This window comes from Sinohyriopsis cumingii, chromosome 11, assembly GCF_028554795.1.
Source record: "Sinohyriopsis cumingii isolate HCF-2022 chromosome 11, ASM2855479v2, whole genome shotgun sequence".
NCBI lineage: Eukaryota > Metazoa > Mollusca > Bivalvia > Unionida > Unionidae > Sinohyriopsis > Sinohyriopsis cumingii.
This window is the reverse complement of record NC_142971.1, coordinates 5,698,042-5,719,083: the sequence shown is the minus strand read 5'-3', so window position 1 is coordinate 5,719,083 and position 21,042 is coordinate 5,698,042. Positions and strand designations below refer to the sequence as shown.

Here is a 21,042-nt window from a genome sequence, read left to right as displayed (position 1 = left end):
ACAGATGATGTGAACTGTAACATAATTATAAAGACAGTTTTAAAACTATATCAATGGTTATTCATAGCATTCTTTTGAAAATGATGACAAAGTTTGTTTTACATTTATTTCACATCATGCGTGTGATTTTTTAATTAAAATATTAAATATTTAAAATTAAATGTACTTGTGACTTTTTTCATATGTATTTACTATTCGCATTTGTCATCCCCCTCTAGAAAGGCCACCCGCATTATAAGGTCACTTCCCTGCTGCATTAGGGGTGGCCTTATAAGAGGGGGACTACTGTATAGTCATATAAACATAAATATATAAACCTTGTAATTTTCTATGGTAAATTTGGTAAATTTTAAAGTCACTGACTCTGTTAAATTGATTTGTGTGTATGTTTATATATACACACACACACACACACATATAGATATATATATGTGTATATATATATATATATATATATATATATATATATATATATATATATATATATATATATATATATATATATATATATATACACACATACACACACACACATTATCTTTAAGTGTTTGCTCTGTTTTGACTTGGGTATAATTAATATTTTATTGCAAACCTATTCTATGAATATACCCCTCTATTATCTTTAATGGCGAGTTAGAATAACAAGTAATGCATATGATCACTTGTCCTTATAACATCTGCTGTATGGCCAACAGCTTCAATAGCACATTGACAGATGTTCATTTCCCTAAAGAGAGCCTCATTTCCCTACTGGCAGCCTTGCAGATTTGACCTCTTCTGTTGATTCTTGTCCTCAATCTGGTTTCAACTGGAATAACCAAAGCGCTAAGCATGTTTAATTACCATGTAAATAACACTGCATAGCAATGTGGTTGTTGTGACAATGTATATCGTAATTAAAACAAGAATGAATTGTTGATTTAGCAGTGTTTATTGATAATGGAATATAGTAGGGTCTTAATACACAAGGATTATCATGAATCATAAGGTAAAAAAATAGTCTTTTTTCTCTTTGCAAAAGCCACAAATGAAAACCACCCTGAATAAATACGGTCTTGTACAATGACAAAATTTCTCTCTCTCTCACACACCCGTGCACATTAACTAAAACAGGCTTTTATGTTCTTTATTATTTTTTTTTTTAATTTGAAAATGAAATTGTTGCTGTAAGAATACAAGTTGCACTTAGTTCTTGACAACGTGGATTTAGATTGTTGTATAGACCTAAAAGTTACCAGTAAATAATACCCATACATGTTCAGGCCATCTAAATCATTTTACCAATGTTACACAACATAACACTACAAAGAAGTATGCTCTAAATGCAGACGAGCTTGCACAGTGAGACATTATCCTCTCTCTCTCTCTCTCCAAAAAGTAAACGAAAATCTTTTTGAGTAATTTCATTTTTATTGTAATTGGATTCTTTAGTTGAGAGCAGAATGAGACAGAAAATATATATTTATTTTGTACGGTTTTTTTTGTTGTTGGGTTTTTGAGTAGTGTGTGTTCCGTAGAATTGTTCAGGTATGATCCCTTCATTTTTTTTTTACACGGTCAAAACCACACAATGTAACGTTGAATTGTAATGATCTGCCAAAAGTCTTTTTTTGAATCACAGTAATTTATTCCAGAGGGGAATAACCTAAATTAAATATTTTCAGCCCAGATGAAATGCTGAACAATAGATTCTGCCTCAAGATCTTATACCACGAATAAATAATTCTCCCAGTAGATTATAAAGCCCTCTACAAGGTCACCATTAGCATTTTTCTATAAAAAAAACAAAAACCTATTACTGAAACTTCCATTCTAGAAGATTCTGTTACTAAAATTATAAAAGAACATGGTAAACACAATGTCAGTGACTAGGACCATGATAAATCTGTTGACAATGATCCTAATATTAAACACACATTCATAGAGAAAATAATAGCCATGTATCAGTTGTTTGCAGAATTTTAAAAAAAATCACAGATTTTGGTCAGGTAGACAATGAACTTAATTCCAGACAAGGTCAGTTACAAAAATTTTAGATAACCCATTGCATTTAATGAACAGAAAGAAAGAAAAACCTAACAAACAACACATATTAAATATACAGTAGGGCCAGGATATGGTCGATTTTATCTGAAAAAGCATAAATCCTTCCCAGGAAATTCATCCACACATATATGATGTTCTAAGCCTGAGATGGAACTAACAGAGCAACATGTCCTTAAGAAAAGTTTTGCTGAGGCATCAACAAGTCATCAGAAAACTGGAGGATGGGAATCCCTAAATTTCAAGTGGGTTGCAAAGCCTATGATTTGTCTCCATGACGACATCCCTAAAGAAGTGAAAGAGCTACACAGAGGGCACCTTCAGCATGGGCAGCACACTATGCAATGTCTTCACTACAGACTACAGCAAACGCTGAAGCACCACTGGAGACGCATCATGATTTTTCCTTCAAGACACTGAATTAGTCTGCTGAAAGCTGACATGAAAAGCAACTGTCATGAGAGTATCAGCCTTAAGCTTCAGGGCCTACAAGGCTTCAAATGGGAGTCAAGCAAATTCCCAGCCGATTTTCCCAGCTGTGATGGCTCAGAATCCAGAAAGGGAGGGGGCTTTAGGGGCCTAGCTGGCAAATGGACCCGATAGTTGGAACCAGCAGACGGAGTGGAAAGGGGGACAGAACACCCCTTCTAGTGCCTGGTTAACTCCTGTCCCTTGAGAAATGTCTGTGTAAGCTCTTGAACTGTTGCCGAGTGCAGAAGCAACAGCAGATCTGGATGAGATACTATCCCAGAGGGTCTCTCCAGTAGTCTGGAGAGAATCTTTCTGTCCTTACTGCCAGAAAACTTAGAACACAACTCTGGGTAAAAGAATGGATAGACAAACTTCCTCCTCCTCTAAAACCTGCAGGACAGATGGAAATGAGCTAAGGTCAACAATAGAAGGAGAGGGACCTTTGCCACAAGTTCCTCTGAGAACTCATTTGAGTCCACCATGGTGATGACATCATCATTCTGAGCCTACTCATGAGGTGAGAAAGACTGTCCCTCTGAGTATCTACCGAGATGGAGACATCAAAATAGGGTTGCTCTCATCCTGAAGTCACTGATATGGGGGAGGGGGAATGGGACTTGTGTGATGGCTGGTGAAAGTCCCCAAAAATGTTGAAAGATGAAAATAAAGGTAAATTTTGATAAGCAACATATCACACATATACCATGTTTGTCATCCAATAAAAAGAGGATGGCAGTCCATGTTAGCTGTGTCTAACAAGACACACTGGGATTTCTTTTTGTTTTCTGATCCTGGTCATCCATTACTAATTTATTGGAGGGAATAAAAATTAGTTTTCTCTAGAAATGTCTTATAATTTTATTGACTGCACTTTCATTAAAAAAAAACTATTTTTAATGTTTCTCGACTTCTTACATCTTCATCCATATCTGATAGCATATCAGCAACATCTAAATTTGATTGGCATTTATGCCAAGACACTTTGTATCAAGTTTGTTAAATTCTGTTCTGCCTCTTTTTTAACAGTAAGTTATACAACACCTTCCTTTTTTTAGTAATGTCTGTCATAACTGATAGTGAATGGTCCTCATATGCATTTATTTTAAAGGCAAATGTAACAGCTGTTGTTGAAAGTAAGATTTGTAATCTGTCATCCTTCTCTTCCTGCCATCCCACACCTCTGGCTACAGCGTGGAAGCGATGCTTTTGAATAGGCCTAGAGGAAGCACAAACTAAATATATCACTGGTAGGTAAATAATTTCATGATTAAAATTAGTTACGATGATTTGGTCAAATTTTGTTATGCAGCTTTTTAAAAAAAAAGAAATTTAAAGTTTTATACTGAATTGAACAAAATTGAAAATAGCAATTCCTGATGGATTCACAACTGATGAAGATGTAGGAACATAACCAAAAGCTCCCCAAAATTAGACATTACGTATTGCAATAAAATGAAATGTATTCCAATATAACCCAATAACAAAAATGCAATACCTAATCCTACGTTGTTTTTTTTTCTTCTATTCTACATCACTTGTGCATTCAAGCATATATTTTGTTGTGCATGCATAAATAATCTTGTACAACTCCCATTACACAAATCAGGATAGAGAATTACAATTTTTGCGACTGAGGTGGAGGCAGGAAATGAATAGGTCAATAATTAAGAAATGCATATCTAGGCAAATGGTTGTTCTGCAGTTAATGCGATTTTTTTCAAAATTTACATAAGTTTTACACTCAGTAAATGCTCGAATGTAAGATCTACCTAGGAGGAGGAATGATTCCTGATGCTGAAGAAAAATAACCAAAACTGTTTCAAAAGCTTCATGCTTACAAACACTGTTTGTTGGTGATATCAAAGAATTGATAAAAATGGCTTTCATCAAATTCTGTGGTGGAACATTATACTTTTGCCCCATGTGTTACAGACCTCTGTGTAGATAACTTTCTTGTACATAAATCACTTCTGTTGTGGCCCTGACCAATTAGGTTTTAAATTCCTAACTAATTATGCATAAATAAATAGCACCTGGGTTGTCCAAAATAATCACATACACATATACACATAACAACCATGCATGCTGTTGGCTAAGTTCAATTTAATACCGCAATTATATTAAACTAAACTGAGCAGGCATTTTATTCTCAACCTTCCTAAGAAAAGAAACACAAGATTAAGCTTAAAAAAGTCCCATTAAAAGGACTAAGAGCTATTAAAAGCTCAAAACCCTGAAAATGATGTGCGAGGTAGGACATCTGTAGTACATCTACAACTGTAAAATTAAGTAGTCATGGAAACACAAATGAAGAAAATACCTAAGTTCCATCATTCTGCTAAAGACTCAGTAGGGGCCATGAGTGGCAGAGTGGTCTGAAGTGCTCACCATTACAGATCATTGCCAACTCACCTGTCTGCGTGGGTTTGAATCTCGTGTTCAGCCAATGTCGGTACGTGAGAAAGCTTGCCCGTAGCTTCTCGTGGGTTGGTGGTTGTTTCCAGAGTTTTCCAGGGATCTTTCTCCACCATTTACACTGGCCACCATGTATAACCTATCTTGTGCTGATAAATAGCATTAAACCCTACAACAACAACAACAACAACAACACTCAGTATTTTCAGACTTTGACAGATGGTAAATATTTTCAGGCTTTTAATATAAGCTGAAGTATGGTACTCAAAACATTTGAGAATACAGGGACAGTATCAATGAAAGAATAAAGTAAACCACCATCACCACCATCACAGTCACTATCATCAACACTGACAACATCAAGACTGACCACTAATTACTATTACAACTGTGTTGCAGAACAGTTCAGCGTTACTATGGACAGATTTATAGTCTTGGAGCTGTTTACTGAAGTCCACAAACACAGGGTTAGGGTTAGGGTTAGGGTTATTGAAACCCACAAACACAGGGTTCCCATGCTACCGAGAATTGGGATAAAGTTGGGAGAAATGACAATTCTTTTCCCGACTGTGAAAGTCCTTGAATTTTGCAAATATTGATGAAAGTCAAGAAAAACCTGGTAATTTTCAGCCAACACTTGATGCCTGAAATAATCACATAACTGAGTCATAACTAAACTGATCGTGAGTTCAATTTATTGAGTTTTAACCAGAATATTCAGAGGGTGCAGTATGGATCATTTAGTTGCTTGTAATAAACATATATGCTGAGTCAATCCAAACACCCAGTGGATTAGATTTGTTTAGCAGATTTTTATTTTCAAAGTCAGCTCAATATCCATATCTTTCCTTACAAGGAAGGTATGAAAACCAGTCTAGCATCACAAGAGGCCAACATGGTGGTGGCAAAGCATAGCCGCTTACCGGATGGCCTAGCAAGCTTTAAACATTGTCAGAGTGAGTCATATATGCAGAAATTGTGAGTATTAAAATTATTATGTCTTTAATCTGCCGAATGACAAGATAAAACTATGCTGTTGATGAAATATGACCTGGTACTCGTGATTTGCATTGCTAGTGCATGAGTACACAAATCTAACAACCCACATTTTCAAATGTTGTAGAGAAGAAAGAAAAATATATTATATGAGAAGTTTTAATAAAAATACAAAAATGAAAGAACACAAAATTCTCCAATATTTATATATTCCAAGAACAACTTCGGGAGTTTTGTTGTATCACATGACTATGACATTGACATGTGCTCTCTGCTTGATAAATCAGGTTGCTGGTTTTTGTAAAAGTATCTGACTTTCATTTAATATAATTAAATTTCTGTACAACAACATTGAAAAGGAGTTTGTTGTTGATGTCACCTGACTATTGGACTTCCAAAGTCATCACTTGAGATTCGTGAAGTCATGTGAGTAATAATGCATATGGCAAGATCTGGATCAGGTTTCATATATGCCATAGTTTTGTCTTGTCTGTCAGCGGATTAACAACATAACAATTATAATATTTGCCATTTCTGAGAAAATAAATCATTTTCATATTGATTTGATGCAGGTATGAGTCAATATAACATAAGTTAAAATTTTCTAGGCCCACTGGTAAGCAACAACAGTATGCCGCTACTGTATGGTGGCGGCAAATTCCACATTTTCAACATGCAGTTGCAATGACCCCACACCCCAATCTAAATGTCCAAATATGAAAAATGAGGTGGGAATATTCGGAGGAAACTCAAATTAGAAAACGGACTGCTATTCATTTTAAATCAAATTTGTAGTCCAAACTGTTGAATCTCAGAGCTGAAATGAGAATTGTCTTCCCTTGTATTATGTATTAAAAAACAATATCAGCCCCTGTATCAATACATGTTTGGGGGCTGGTTTAATGAATTACAAGAAGACAAATTGAGTTTACAGAAAATTCAGTCCTTGTTTATACAACAGTATATAATTTTGAAGATCTTTTGTCAAAATTTAAATAAACTCTTTTGAAAATGTTTTTTAAATGATAGATTTTTAACCAGATCATCTTAAGGATATTAGGTTTTAAAATCTTGTTTGGGATTTTATTGGCACAGATAAATTTAGGGTTAAACTCTTTTTGTTAAAAGACAAGATTCTAATTATTTGCGTTTGTTGGGGTTTTTTTACATACTGAAATAAGAAATGTTACTTTCTATGAGATGCATATATATCTTGCCATATAATTCTTTAGAATTAAAGGTTTGAAAGGAAACAAAACATAATTTATGTTCATTACGTTGTTCCCACTTGGCAACATAATACAGCAAAATAAAGTTAGAATTTTTATTCTTTACAATGAAATGACTTTACGTGCCAATTTATGTGAATATAAACTTGTTTCGTGTGATACATTTTGTGGTTTTGTACATGATCATCTTTTCTGACTCTGATGGGTTTTTTTGAGTCTTGAAAGAGAAACATCTTTAGATTTACAAAATGCATGTTTTATGATCTAAAATGTTCTTTAATTCCATTCAGTAATGGTCATATGTGAATCTTGAAAAAATGTAATTTCATCCTGGAAAAACCCTGGAAATGACCTGGAAATTTATCTTTAGAAAAGTGTGGGAACCATGCAAACAGCTGAGTGGTAAACTATGAGTGCCAAAACCCATCTTTCTAAAAATGTTTGAGTGAAATTTGACACCCAAGCCAGCTGATGGCTGAGTGCTACATGCCAAATAGCATGCATATCAGCTGATACCTGACTGACATCAATTTCCAGTAAATGGTTTCTGGACCAATCATCTGGCATTAAGCTTTAATTCCTTGATTCACACCTCTAAACAGCCTCTTCTGCAACCTTGAACTGTTCTGTTTGCCTTGAACTACATCAAGATTAAACTTAAAGCTTATTAATAGCTTTTGCCAGCAGGAGGCTTGAACTATTTTAAAACACATTATGCTCTGCATGGCTTCAAGGAGTGGAATTTGGGGTGTCTTTATTTTTGTGTGTGTGCTTCCATGGTGTGTTGTATATAATGAGAATTGTAGTTGACTATTACACTGGAACAAAATTTTTATAAATTGTATTATTTATCTCCATAATACTGACAATAACATAAATATAAAAGTACAAAATAAGTGAAAAATGTATATTACATTAAAAAATAATTCTTGATATTTATTTAGTAACCATATTATTAAAAATATTAAAAAATGTATATTATGAAATTATTTTTTATATACCATCAAGAAGTTATAATGTACTTCAAAAGATGATTTCACGTTCTAATTTTTTTATACCAAAGTCTGTGTAAATTTAACTTTAAAAAAAAGAGTTATTACTCAAGAAAAAGAGTGCATGTACCTGCATGTACCATATGTACCCATCTATACTCACAAGTCAAGTCAAACTGCAAACAACAAAGATCCTGATCTGCCATAGCATAATGGGCCTACAGACCAGGGTCTGTGCTATTTGTTCTAAAGTCACTCCTAGCAAACTGTATACACCCAGATCTGCCAGTACATTTACGACGGCAGAGGGTCTGTGCAGTCTGCAGTTGGATTCATAAAGGAGTATATACAGTACTCACAGGGCGAGTCTAACAACAAACTTCACAGACCCATCAAATAATGCACTGGCAGACCTGGGTCTATCCAATCAAGTGTAATCACCTGAACAAACAAAAGAAACCGTTATCAGTCTATGTTGTTAACTGGACTTAACTGATAACTGAGTACATATGGTATAACCTATAGCAAAATTCTAAAGTTGGTTGCTTCTACATTCTTGTATGTAGCAGTTTAGAAAGGGCATTCACCCATGGCAGAAAAGACTATGTACCAGTACATATATCGGGGTTTTGCCTGGAGTACACTGACGAAAACTGACCGAAGGCAAAATTTAGTTTTGTTCAATGTTTCAATATTTAAAAGACTGAGTTTTGCAGTCTCATAGTCAATATCAGACAAATTAGATTTCAGTTAAAATGTAATCATTACAATTATTCTCTAATTAATTGGTATCACACAAGAAATAAAATCATGGCAACTCAGGATTAATTAGCAGAACTAAATATTTGCATGAAGGAAACTAAAAATTTTGTAAACTTAAAAATAATCAATTCAATCCATAACATTCAGTATTTGTAATGACAATATGAAACAATTTTATAAAAGAATAATCAGAGATGCACTTTGGTAAAACAACCACTGAACAACACCTGCCTGCCTTTCAAGTACAGGCCTGACTTACCTTTATTAACAACAGCCATGTCTGATAATGGATTGGTATCATTTGTACAAAACCAAAAGCCCTTTATGAATGAATGTTTTCTGTCAAATTCTGTTGTGAGGCTACTCAAAAGAAGTCTTTTTAATGTTATTTTTAAATCTTAATAATGGCACTCTTTGTAACCCTCAAAAGCCTTCTATGCCTGGATGTATACAACACATTGCACAATATTATACACACTGTGGATATACTTATTTTGCTGTCAAAATATTCTTTTAACTGTTCATCTCTGAGAAACATGAGAGAAACAATGTTTAAAGTTTGTAAGCCACTGAAATTTCTTATCCTTATTGTAGATTCTACAAGCATCCTATATGGGTGTGTCCTGGCAGGACATCTAGTTCCATTATAGATTTTTTTCATGTGCATGAAGCAGCATCACCATGATGTTAAAGATGCTTACCTAAATTGACAGTTTTTAATTGGTTTGATTCAACAAAATTCTTTTGGTTAATGCATCTTGTATTCAAGTTTAGAAATTTTGGTAAAAATTGCAGCTTAGTAGCTCAACTGACAGTATGATGAGGTAAGCTATAAAACAAGAGGCACAAGTGGGCGTGCAAGCAATCACGTGTTGCCATCTAAAAGCCAAATGCAACAGTAGCTGACCAACAACAAAAATCAGTTAGAATAAAACTTTCTCTATATATTTTCCAATTTTATTATAGTATATATTATAAAAATGATTGTTTCAAGCTTTTTCAAATTTTTTCTCCATACTGGCACATGGTCCAATATTGAAAAGCCTTCATGCCAGATAGTTTCCTATCAAATTTGGCCAAATCTATTGAACATTCTACTGAACAGTGTTTTGAGTTTAAATTAATAAATTAATGTTTCTCAATGAATGTATTTGTTTGGAGTTCAAGAACTTTTCAAGACTACTGTGTGATTTCAAGCTTCTTTCTAGTACCTATTGGTCCCAATACCAAAAATCAAGTACTTTTGAAGGTAAACACCAAAGTTAAGTACTTTTCAAAACTGAGATTTTGTGAGCCCATATGATTACTTATTGGTTGGTTTCCTTTGGTGTTATATGGCCTGTTGTTGCCAAGACAAGTGGAGTAAAGGACCTTGCCTAAGGACACAACCTGGTAGCCCACCTGGCCTGATTTGATGGTAGGAGATTTTTTTAGCATCTCCATTCTGGACATGAATCCAGGATGCTAAACAATAAGCCATCATAGCTCTTCAACTGTTTCCAGGTAAATGCTAAATTGCTCTAAAATATGCAGAAATTTTACAAGAATAATAACACTAGAATAATTCGATTATCTATGTGAAATATGCATACCAGAGCAAGATAAACGAAAACCTCGTGCTCAACCAAGCTGTATGCAGAATACAGGAACACCTACGTAACATGAAAACATAAATTTCTTGTCTCCAATATCTTGCATATTGTACTGAGAAAATCATTCATAAAAATATAAAATTATTGGTCCGACTTTTATCCCCTATAAGCAACCACTGTAAATACATCTGTAATATCAGCTGAGATTCCATGCTCATACCAAGTATAGTAAAATCTGACTTGTGAGACACACAGGTTAAAAAGAGCACCTGCCAGGAAAAACCAGTGTTCATGCCAGTAGTATCCAGTTTATTATATAATGTGTTGAACAAAACAACACCTGTCTGGAGTGACCACATCATGTTTGCTGAACAGAAGGTTTCTTAAAGCTGGATTCTATTATATAATTAGATCAAATCTGTCCTTGTTCAGACCAATGCCACATTCTCAATGCCCTGATTAAACAATTCTAATGAACCCCTTGCCACCACACCTTATTCTGCTGGCAGAATGGAATTGGCAAATTTCATTATATTACAATAAAACCCATCTTTTAAGAACATAAAAGAACAGCTGCCATACAAGTCCACATTCTCAATGCATTGATTAATTAATCACTGACCTGTAACAAGAAACAAACTGCCTTGAGAGACCATAATTTGTTGGCAGAATCCAGGTAATTGATAAGGATTCACAGTTTTACAATGACCCTTGTCTGAAAATGCCATGTCATACATTACACACTGCCTACAGATATTACAGATCAATATAATCCAATGTCTTGACAGCAGTCAGTGAGAAGTAGAAAAGTAATGTAGACAATTTACCTTTTTTGTTTTGCGTGCCATTATAGCACGAAAATGGGGTTTTGTTTCAATTAATTTCAAATGATGTTTGAATGATTGCTTGTAAAACAAACCAAGCAATAAAATCAGGTCACGGTCCATGTACAGAATGCCAGGAAATGAAATTTAATAAACAGAAGATCTGAAAAAACATTACAAAGAACTAGAAGGAATTTGCTTTTTGAAGTAAAAGCATATGTCTCTGACCCCGACACACCCCATAACAATTTATTCTACAATAATGATACATGACAGAAGGAATGGAAACATTTAGCATGGTGAATAAAATTAAAGTTTATTAGATGTGTGGTACAGAAGGTATGGATTTAATTTTTTCTCTCTCATTCACATGAAACAGTTTGGTTAATTTATAATATGGCATAAAAAAGCTTCAGTGTTTCAAAGATTAGGTTTAAGTTTTATATTTTTCCAAAACAGGGTCCAGAAGCTAAAATCTTGGAATTTAAAAAACAAAGAGATTCCTGTGAATGGCTTGTTACACATTTTTAATGTAAGCACAAGTAAGGTATACAGCACATAGCTGACTCTGGAGACTTGACTAATACGTCTCAATGACCTTGGCCTTCAGTCCCAATATAAACGCTGAAAATGATGAAACCATCATTTCCTTAACAAACTTACCATGACATGACCTTGGATTTGTAAACCCAGAATCTAAAGGTTTTCTTGTTACTCTAAGTGCAAGCCACCCACAAAGTTGGGTCAAGGAACTAACTGTAGAACAAAAGTTGTTCTGTAAACCAACTTTTTTTTTAGCCATGACCTTTGACCTTTTCACCCTAAAATCAACAGGCCTCTTCCATACCTCAAGTGAAAGGATGATTTATATCAAAGTCTATTAAAACATCCATTTTTCTTTCAGAACCACTTAAATACTTCAAGAAGTATGTGAATGAAAACACATCAACAACACAATTCATACTAGACGGGTCAAAACATTTTTTTTTTTGATGGGGATACATTTGAGGTTAGATAAGCACCATTTTCATTTGAAATGGCTATATACTGTTATAGTATTGTAGTTGAAACCCAATGTCACGATGTCGTAGATTGGATCAGCTTCATCATTTTAAAGCCAGGAAGATATCAGAAGAACTGATTATAAAAAAAACATATAGCTATGAGTATCCATTCAACAAAAACAGCACATAGAAAATTTTCAAAACGGATGAATCATCAGCACCATTTTCATGTATGACCACCTTGACATTACAAGAGGTCTTTTAGTGAAAATCCCATTTCAGCCATATATGTGATTCTTTTTGTGGTGGGACCATTTTAAAGATTGTCTACCATACTTACCATTTTATTGTTTAAATTAACCATTCTTTAAAAGTTAAAACATTTTTGTAAAACAAAAAAATAAACAAGTAATGTTCCTAAAAAAATCTGATGCTTTACTGGTCCAAAAGAATTTCCAGGAATTAGAAAAGACTCTTTCTTTCCTTTAAACTGCAGAGTACTGACAGTAATATTCTTCAAGGATTATAAGATTTTCAAATTAGCTGCTATGCTGGCTATACTGGCTATCAGATTGGTGCCATTTTCATTTAGAAACCAAGTAGACATTGTTAGAAGTCTTTTGGTGAGAACTCTATGTCATTATTCATCCATTCAGAGGGAGGAATTACAAGATCTTCAAGTCAGTGATATTGGATGTACAACTGTCACCATTTTCATTTAGGACCAACTAAGCATCATAATAAATCTATCTATTTGGGAGGAGATGACATTTTCAAAATGACCACCATGGTAGCCATATGGAGGGACATTTTGCATCTTTTTCAATTAGTACCAACCAGACATGACAAGAACTCTTCTGATAAAATCCCAGCATTAACAATTACATTTCATATAAGATTAGAAGATATAACAAGATTTTCAAGGGGGGCCATCATGGTGATCAAAATGGACATCAGATTAGCACAGTTTTAATTCAGGAACAAAAAAAACATTTAAAGAGTCTTCTGGAGGAATAAGGATAACAGAATTATCAAGATGGCTGCCATGGTGGACATAGTGAATACCAGACTGGTACCATTTCTGCTGCTGACCTGCTAGAAGACATAAGATTTCTTTTGGTGAAAACACATTGCCAATATGACCAGCCATCTATAAGTTGGGCTATGGTAACCAAATTGGAAGTCAGACTGGCACCCTTTTCATTTATTACTGATCAGACATCTGATTAAGTCTTTCAGAGAAAACATCATGTTCATACAGTCATTCATTCAGGACAATTAGGGATAAGTTTTTCAAGACATCCACATTGAATGAGAGATTCCATTTTCATTTCTAGAGGTCTTCAAGCTTCAATGACTTTTCATTCAAGCAGATAGCAATAACAACATTTTCATGATGGCAGAGTGGTGACCATACCGGACATATTGTTAGCACCATTCACACTATTATCACCAGATAAGATAAGAAGTCTTCTAATAAAAACCTTATGTCAATGTGACTTTTCATTAAAGATAAGTAGCAATAAAAAAGATTTTCAAAATGGTCATTGTGTTGAGTATATTTGAGTTCAGATTGGAACCATTTTCATTTATTACCAGCTAGACATAAGAAATCTTCCAAAGAGAACATCATTAAATATGACTTCCTATTCAGGAAGGGTAGCAATACTAAGATTTTCAAGATGGCTGTTGTAGTGGCCATAATGGACAGTAGTTAAGCACCATTTTTGTGTAGTACCAAAAGGACATCATAAGAAGTCTTTTACAAATAACACAATCTTGACATGACCATATCGAATATTTCAATGGTGGATTCTTCTGCACCTACATTTTCAGTTACAACCAATCAGACCATGGGATAGTTTTACGACTAAAGCTTCCTGGCAATCCTCCACGAAGGAGTGCAATCAGAAGATTGTGCTAACAGATGGACTAATGACAGTAAACAGATGACTGACAGATGGCAGACAACGGACCATCCCATAAGCTTTCCTGGTCTACAACCAGTACATGTAAAGATTTGGATTTTTATAAATACTGTCCTTATATAAAGAGTATCAATATTCACAAAAGCATTGTTGAACTGATCCCACATGTAACTCTTATAGTCTGTTTTTAAAGATAAAAAATTTCTAGGAAATAATTTTAAAAACAAAACTTTCCATAAGAAAAACACTTGCATGATCATCAGTGAAAGGCAAAGAAACTTGACCAAATACTTGTCTAAAATTTTATATTCCTGAATACAACTGAAATGACAACCACCCCAAAAAACAAGGAAACTAAACACCATGACTCTCCATTAAATAGACTGGCCATTACCACAGACAAACGTGTGATTGGTAATAGAGAAGTGAGCCCCAAGAGTAAGACCCCAACCATATAACTATGGATTTTCCATCCAGTAATGATATTGGAAACAGACTTTCCAATAGGAAATATTTCTGCTACAGAATAGCTTATTTTACTTCTCATTATCAGAACTGATTTTTTCTTGGCAATTTATCCAAAGTCACAGCCACAAAGATGCATTAAATGCAATTATGTGGGCGGCATTTTCTTCTGACATACAATATGTAGTTTGACAGACAGATCATATTAATAAAGCTAACCAGAGCGTTTTGTTAATTTACTATCTAAATATCTACTTAACTGAATACTAGACTTTGAATTAATCCTAAAGTGTATTAATAATGGATATTGAGTGAATAAAAGTTTATGGTAATGCATTTTTTTCTTTTGAACTTCAAGACCTAATGATACACTTTTTTTGGTAACCACTGGCTTATGTATAAACTACTCAAAAATTTCTAAATTACTGAAAAACTGCCTGACTTGGAACTCTGATGAAAATCAGCAAACCTCTTGTGTGTAAGAAACACAAGTCACATCAACATCTGAGTAGTTACTACAGTATTTCCATTGTGACTAGTTGAACTAAAAATAGTTCCAACATTGCTGTTTCTTGAAATATATTTCCATTTATTGTAAGTAAGAATCTAGTTCTGTTCTGAATCAACAATAATACTAGAATGTATCCACATTCATATTCAAAATGCAGTGACATAATGTACAACATTTTTGCTGGTAGATATGTGATGCGTACTGAAACCTCTCGAGTACATGTTTTAAAGATCTTTCAAAGATTTGCTCTCTTAAAAATAAAGGTAATTTTTTAACAAAAAGCAAATAATTTCATTAGAAAAAAAAAGTTGTTTACTGACATCTATTCCTAATGTGATTATAAAATGAATATTCAAAAACTGAACCCTGCCCTAACCCACCCTTTTACTCAAATGTCCATTCCTTTCAAATTTTTCATAGATACTTGAGTTAATTCACACCCATACTTATGATGTGGTCTAGATTTTTGGACCATTCTGTGTGCGAGTTGTCAAGGGAAAGGTATATCAAGTTTCACCAAAATAACCAGAACGATTTGGGGGCCACGATCCGGCGTCAAAAGTGGCAATGGTTAATGGATGGGTGAATAAATGGACGAAATTGTTGACAATATTGACAATGAAGAATAAAATGCACACATCTACTACTCTATTAAGTATCCCAATGTTCGGAGATATTTTAAATGATATTGGTGTTTTACCCCTGAAACAAAAGTATAAATAATGTATGGATAGACAGACAGACAAATGGGTAAAAACATTACAAAGACTGAAAATGAAAGAATTTTAAACAGCACTAGCCTGACATATGTACCAAGTTGCATATGGGCATTTGGAAAGGTTTTGAGTTAATCACAAAAGAGTGATAGATGGATTGAACTCAGGCTAATGTCCTGCAAAACTCGCCTGTATCCACATATTGGTCTCCCCCCCCCCCCCAACTTCACTCTTGCATTCAACATCCAAAATATTTGCACAAGACTTTAACCCTTTACCTCATAGAGCATAGTGACAAAGTGCAGCTCGCTATACATAGAACACAGGTTACCTAGTCGACCGCATACGCATAGCTTGCCTGTGAACTATTAAGCAATGTAGTGTATGTTACGTTTAACAGCAATTTTAACCATTTTACATTTTTGGTACACATCTATTACATGTGGAACAATTTAAGAGTAAAGTCTGATTGTTATAGCTGTGTAATTATTTATCACGGAAGAATTTGTTATGTGCTTTAAAATCTGGAGAGAATTTGTTCACCGTCATGTCAGTGAGGCCGTGTGACCAACCGTAGAGCTGCCATTTCTCATACTCGAAATTTACAAGTTTTTCATCTGTGTCTACATCACTAAGTCATCTAAATTTGATAATTTATAAAAACTAATTGCAGCCTATATCAATATCAGAGCCTTTACCTAGGTTATTGAATCTTTCATAGTTGTGATTCGAATCATGAAAACTTCTTAAGTACTGAATGAAATCCGCGACCGCCATTTTGGAAAGTGGAGATTACGACCCAGTTACTTTAAATAGCAGATATCGACCAGTACATAAACAGTGACCACGTGATCTGACGTAATTGTCATTCACAGAAATGAATGTAGTATCTAATGAGGGGTTTTCCCCGAAGGTGGCGCTACGAAAACCGGCTTAAAATGGCTGATGTTTACAGCAGATGTCAAAAGGTGCTACTATGGGACTTTTGTAGAAGCGTCAAAAGTCGCTTCGATGCGACTTTTGTAGAGGCGTCCAAAGATGGTTGTATGAGGTAATGGGTTAATTCTGAAAAGTGATGACTTTGTCTCACCTTGCTTATGCAGGTCAGATAATAACATGATGTTATGAAATTAAATTTTATGAACTTCAGTGACACTTTTATTATTAAATGTTTAATATCACATTCTCTTTTAGACCAACCTTCTCTGGACATTCCCACTGCAAAGCATTTTTTCAGTCGACAATACTGGCAGCTGTTTCGTGTAAATGGGGTGACTTCACATTTTTCTTCATTGGAGCATTTGTGGGTCATTCCCTGCGTGATGCATCTTCTGAAAAATCCCTGGAAAGATAAAATTTAATATAAAATTGTCAAAATATTTGCGATGGCAGAGAATATCAGCTATGCAAGTCAGGCTTATCTGTCCTCTCAATAAATGCCTGATAAAAACAACATTATAAGTGGCAACAAAGTTAACTGCAGTGACTCAAGCTGTAAATTTCTCTACATACAGTACTGTTACATTCACAAGAAGTAAGTCAGAATCAAACAACTCTTATAATTCTCTTAATATGAATCCCTCTAATACTGTGAATGTGCTTCTTATTCCAAGGGTAGCAATCAATGTAAATTACACAAAATTTAAAGACAGTCCAACAAACAACCGTAGATCTGTTAACTCATTAACCCCTGGCACTGCGCTTATGTGTCAGAAGGTAGGTGCCTGCTGCCGAGCTCTGTAGCATCAAGGTCATGCATGATACACTGAAGTAGGTGGTATTATAGAAAGGTAGACAGATGTAGCTTTACAATGATACCAAATAATCTGGACATTCTAGTTGCACTACAAAATACAGTGAAAAACCTCATTTTTTGGACCCGATTTTTTTCCACCACGCGACAATGAAAAATTATGTTTCTAACACAACTAGGCATTAGGTTAACAGTAAATCTCTTGGAAGTTGATGTATTAGGATGTATTCAGAAATAGCCCCCATAATGTGTTTCCTACTCACAATTCAGGCAAAAATGACAAAAACCTCCGGAGGTTAATGAGTTAACCCATTACCTCATGCAAGCACCTTTGGACACCTCTACTCCATTTGCATACAAATGCCTTTGGACACCTCTACCCGATTTGCATACAAGCGCCTTTGGATGCCTCTACCTGATTCGCATACAAGCGTCTTTTGATGCCTGCTGTAAACTTCAGCCATTTTTAGCAGGTTTTCGTAGTGTCACCTTTGGGGAAAACCCCCTATTAGATACCTCATTCATTGCTGTGAATGACCATTACATCAGATCACATGGTCGCTGTTTATGCTCTGGTCAAAATCTGCTATTTAAAGTAACTGGGGCATATTCTCCACTCTCTAAACTGGAGGTTGCGGATTTCATTCAGTACTTTTCACGATAAGAATCACAACTATGAAAGCTTCAATAACTTGGGTAAAGGCTCTCATATTGATGTAGGTAGGAATTAGTTTTTATAAATTATCAAATTCAGATGACCTAAAGATGTAGATGCAAAGAACTTGTAAATTTCAAGTATGAGAAATGGCAGCTACGGTTGGTCATGCGGCTTCACTGATTTTAAAGCACACAAAATATTCTTCCGTGAAAAATAATTACACAGCTGTCACAATCGGACATTACTCTTACATTTTTCCATGCATAATAGATGTGTACCAAAAATGTAAAATGGTTCAAATTGCTGTTAAACGTAACATACACTACACTGCTTAGCAGTTAACAGGCCGGCCTATGTGTATGGAGTCGAATAGGTAACTGGTGTTCTATTTATAGCACACTGCACTGGGTAACTTTGCTATATGTGTATTGAAGGACTAAAGAGCCATTCACTCTACGAGGTAAAGGGTTAAGACAACAGGAACCGATCCTCAATCAATAAATTCAAGTATTCATAAAAATGTCAGTTTTTGCAAATGTGCAATATGTTTATTACCACCATATGGTAATTAGTATTAATTTGCCTCTATTATGATAAACCTCTTTAATTGGTAATTTAATACTTATTTACTAAAAGACAAAGTACTTGTTACTCATACAATACTAATGACATGCTCATCCTTATAATAGCGTATAAAATGCAAGCCATCCAAAAAATCTGGTCAAGGTAAAAATAATAAAAAAAGAAGAAAAAACAGGTTATTTGGCAATAAAACTATTCTCATTTGATTTTGTCTTGTGACCTTCACCTTTGACCTCTTCACCCAAAATTAACATGTGTCTCTCTTGTTTCAAATGCAAGACATCCAGGAAGTCTGGTCATGGTTTGTAGCAGAGGATTTCAATTACTTTTGTGAAACTGTTTTTTTTCTTCTGCACAGTAACTCAACCATAAACTTTGACTTTTGACCCTAAATTCAATAGGTACCTTCCTGGTTGCAAGCGCAAAACCATCTACAAAGTTCAGTTAAGGCATGTGTCACAGTTTGTGGAAATCACTTTTCCTTCTCTCAATCCCTGTGATATTACCTCTGCAAAACAGACACAGGTCAACTCCAGTTACTGTGATGAAACAAACTTGGGAACGTGTGGATGGAACAGTTAAGATTTGATCAAACAATTAACAGTGCATTAGATAAGCCAGTACACAAATACATCGTTCTTAATTGTAAGTGAGGATAAACTTACTGAACAAATAAACGTATGTGTGCTTTGACTACTTTTTGTTGAGACAACATTCCCAGAAGTGGGACACCAATGAAAGCTATCTAAGTTGACAGTTTCACACCAGGCAGACACAATAAATGTTTGCCTGATGGTAAAAAAATAAAATATATACATGTTCAGACAGAATCAAAGTTAAAATCATTTATTAAAGTCTTTGAAACAAAGATGTAATTTGCAGCTTTTTCTTAAATGAAATTAATTTTTTTGCTGGTCCACATTACCTGTGCATTTTTTATATCAAAAGCTCTTCCCTAACATCTGAATTGGACATATGACAATGTTGTAAACCACACATCTATTACTAGAAATAAAAATAATTATTGAAATTCAGATGTAATTCATTTTAATTTATACCATAAAAGTATTAAATGTACTCTGCTTAACTGCATATGTTGGTATGAAGAAAGTCTTTTAGGGTTGCTTGAAATTTGGACAAAAAGCCCATAAAAGTTATTCATCTTTCTAAAGATAGACCAAATTATGCCTCGTTGCTGCCCTACCATCCTCTTCAAAATAATCCAACTATGGACTGCAAATTTAATGCAGTCATTGTTGTTAAGAACACCTAGAGCAGGGGTCTCAAACTCAAACCACCCTGTGGGCATTTTGGATTGCCCAAGGGCCGCACCACCTTTGTTATTTCTAATGACACCTTTTGACGACCATCATTTTGCGGACCACATGATACAACTTGGCAGTCCACCGGCCGCATGTTTGAAACCACTGACCTAGACCATGACCCTTTTTCCAGGTTTTTCACAATTTCATAACTTGTAAACTTTAAAATCATAACTTTCAATTTGAACAGTATAGTCAGTATTGTGCTGATATGAAACTACTTAACTTCACATCAACCCACCCACCTACTCAAACACTATGGTACTTAACATCAACCCACCCTCCTACTCAAACACTATGGTACTTAACATCAACCCACACACCTACTCAAACACTATGGTACTTGACATCAACCCACCCTCCTACTCAAACACTATGGTACTTAACATCAACCCACCCTCCTACTCAAACACTATGGCACTTAACAGTGACATGGTATTAAAAAGAGATGTAACAGAAGAAAAAAAAAATTTCTTTGATGATATCAACCAAGAGGTACTATAATGATTTGATAAAAAATGGAGACATTTTTAATTATTATTGTACAATCATTGTGTATAAAATCTGCTTCACAAACTATTACTACCATCCAACCTAGAAGTTAGAGTATGCATACATATTTCCTTTTACAACAATTTACCTCTACTTCATAGAGCCAAGACAAAAAATACATTACTACAGCTGAGAATTGATGCTCGTCTTGTCCAAATTTGTCACTGGGTTTATAAAGTAAATGATCTAATACAGTTAAAAAAATTGACTATTTAAAGCAGAAATAG

At 34.6% G+C, this 21,042-nt stretch overlaps 1 protein-coding gene across 2 annotated transcripts in view; it reads right to left on the bottom strand.

Moving 5' to 3' along the window:
* The window catches only part of LOC149787557 (nuclear receptor ROR-beta-like), a 135,650-nt gene that overhangs the window by 50,962 nt on the left and 63,646 nt on the right, over positions 1–21,042 (bottom strand). For both annotated transcript variants that reach the window (XM_089973703.1, XM_089973704.1), the window contains one exon: positions 17,149–17,290. In XM_089973703.1, the coding sequence (XP_089829829.1) occupies positions 17,149–17,290 (142 nt within the window). The remainder of the gene's footprint in view (positions 1–17,148; positions 17,291–21,042) is intronic.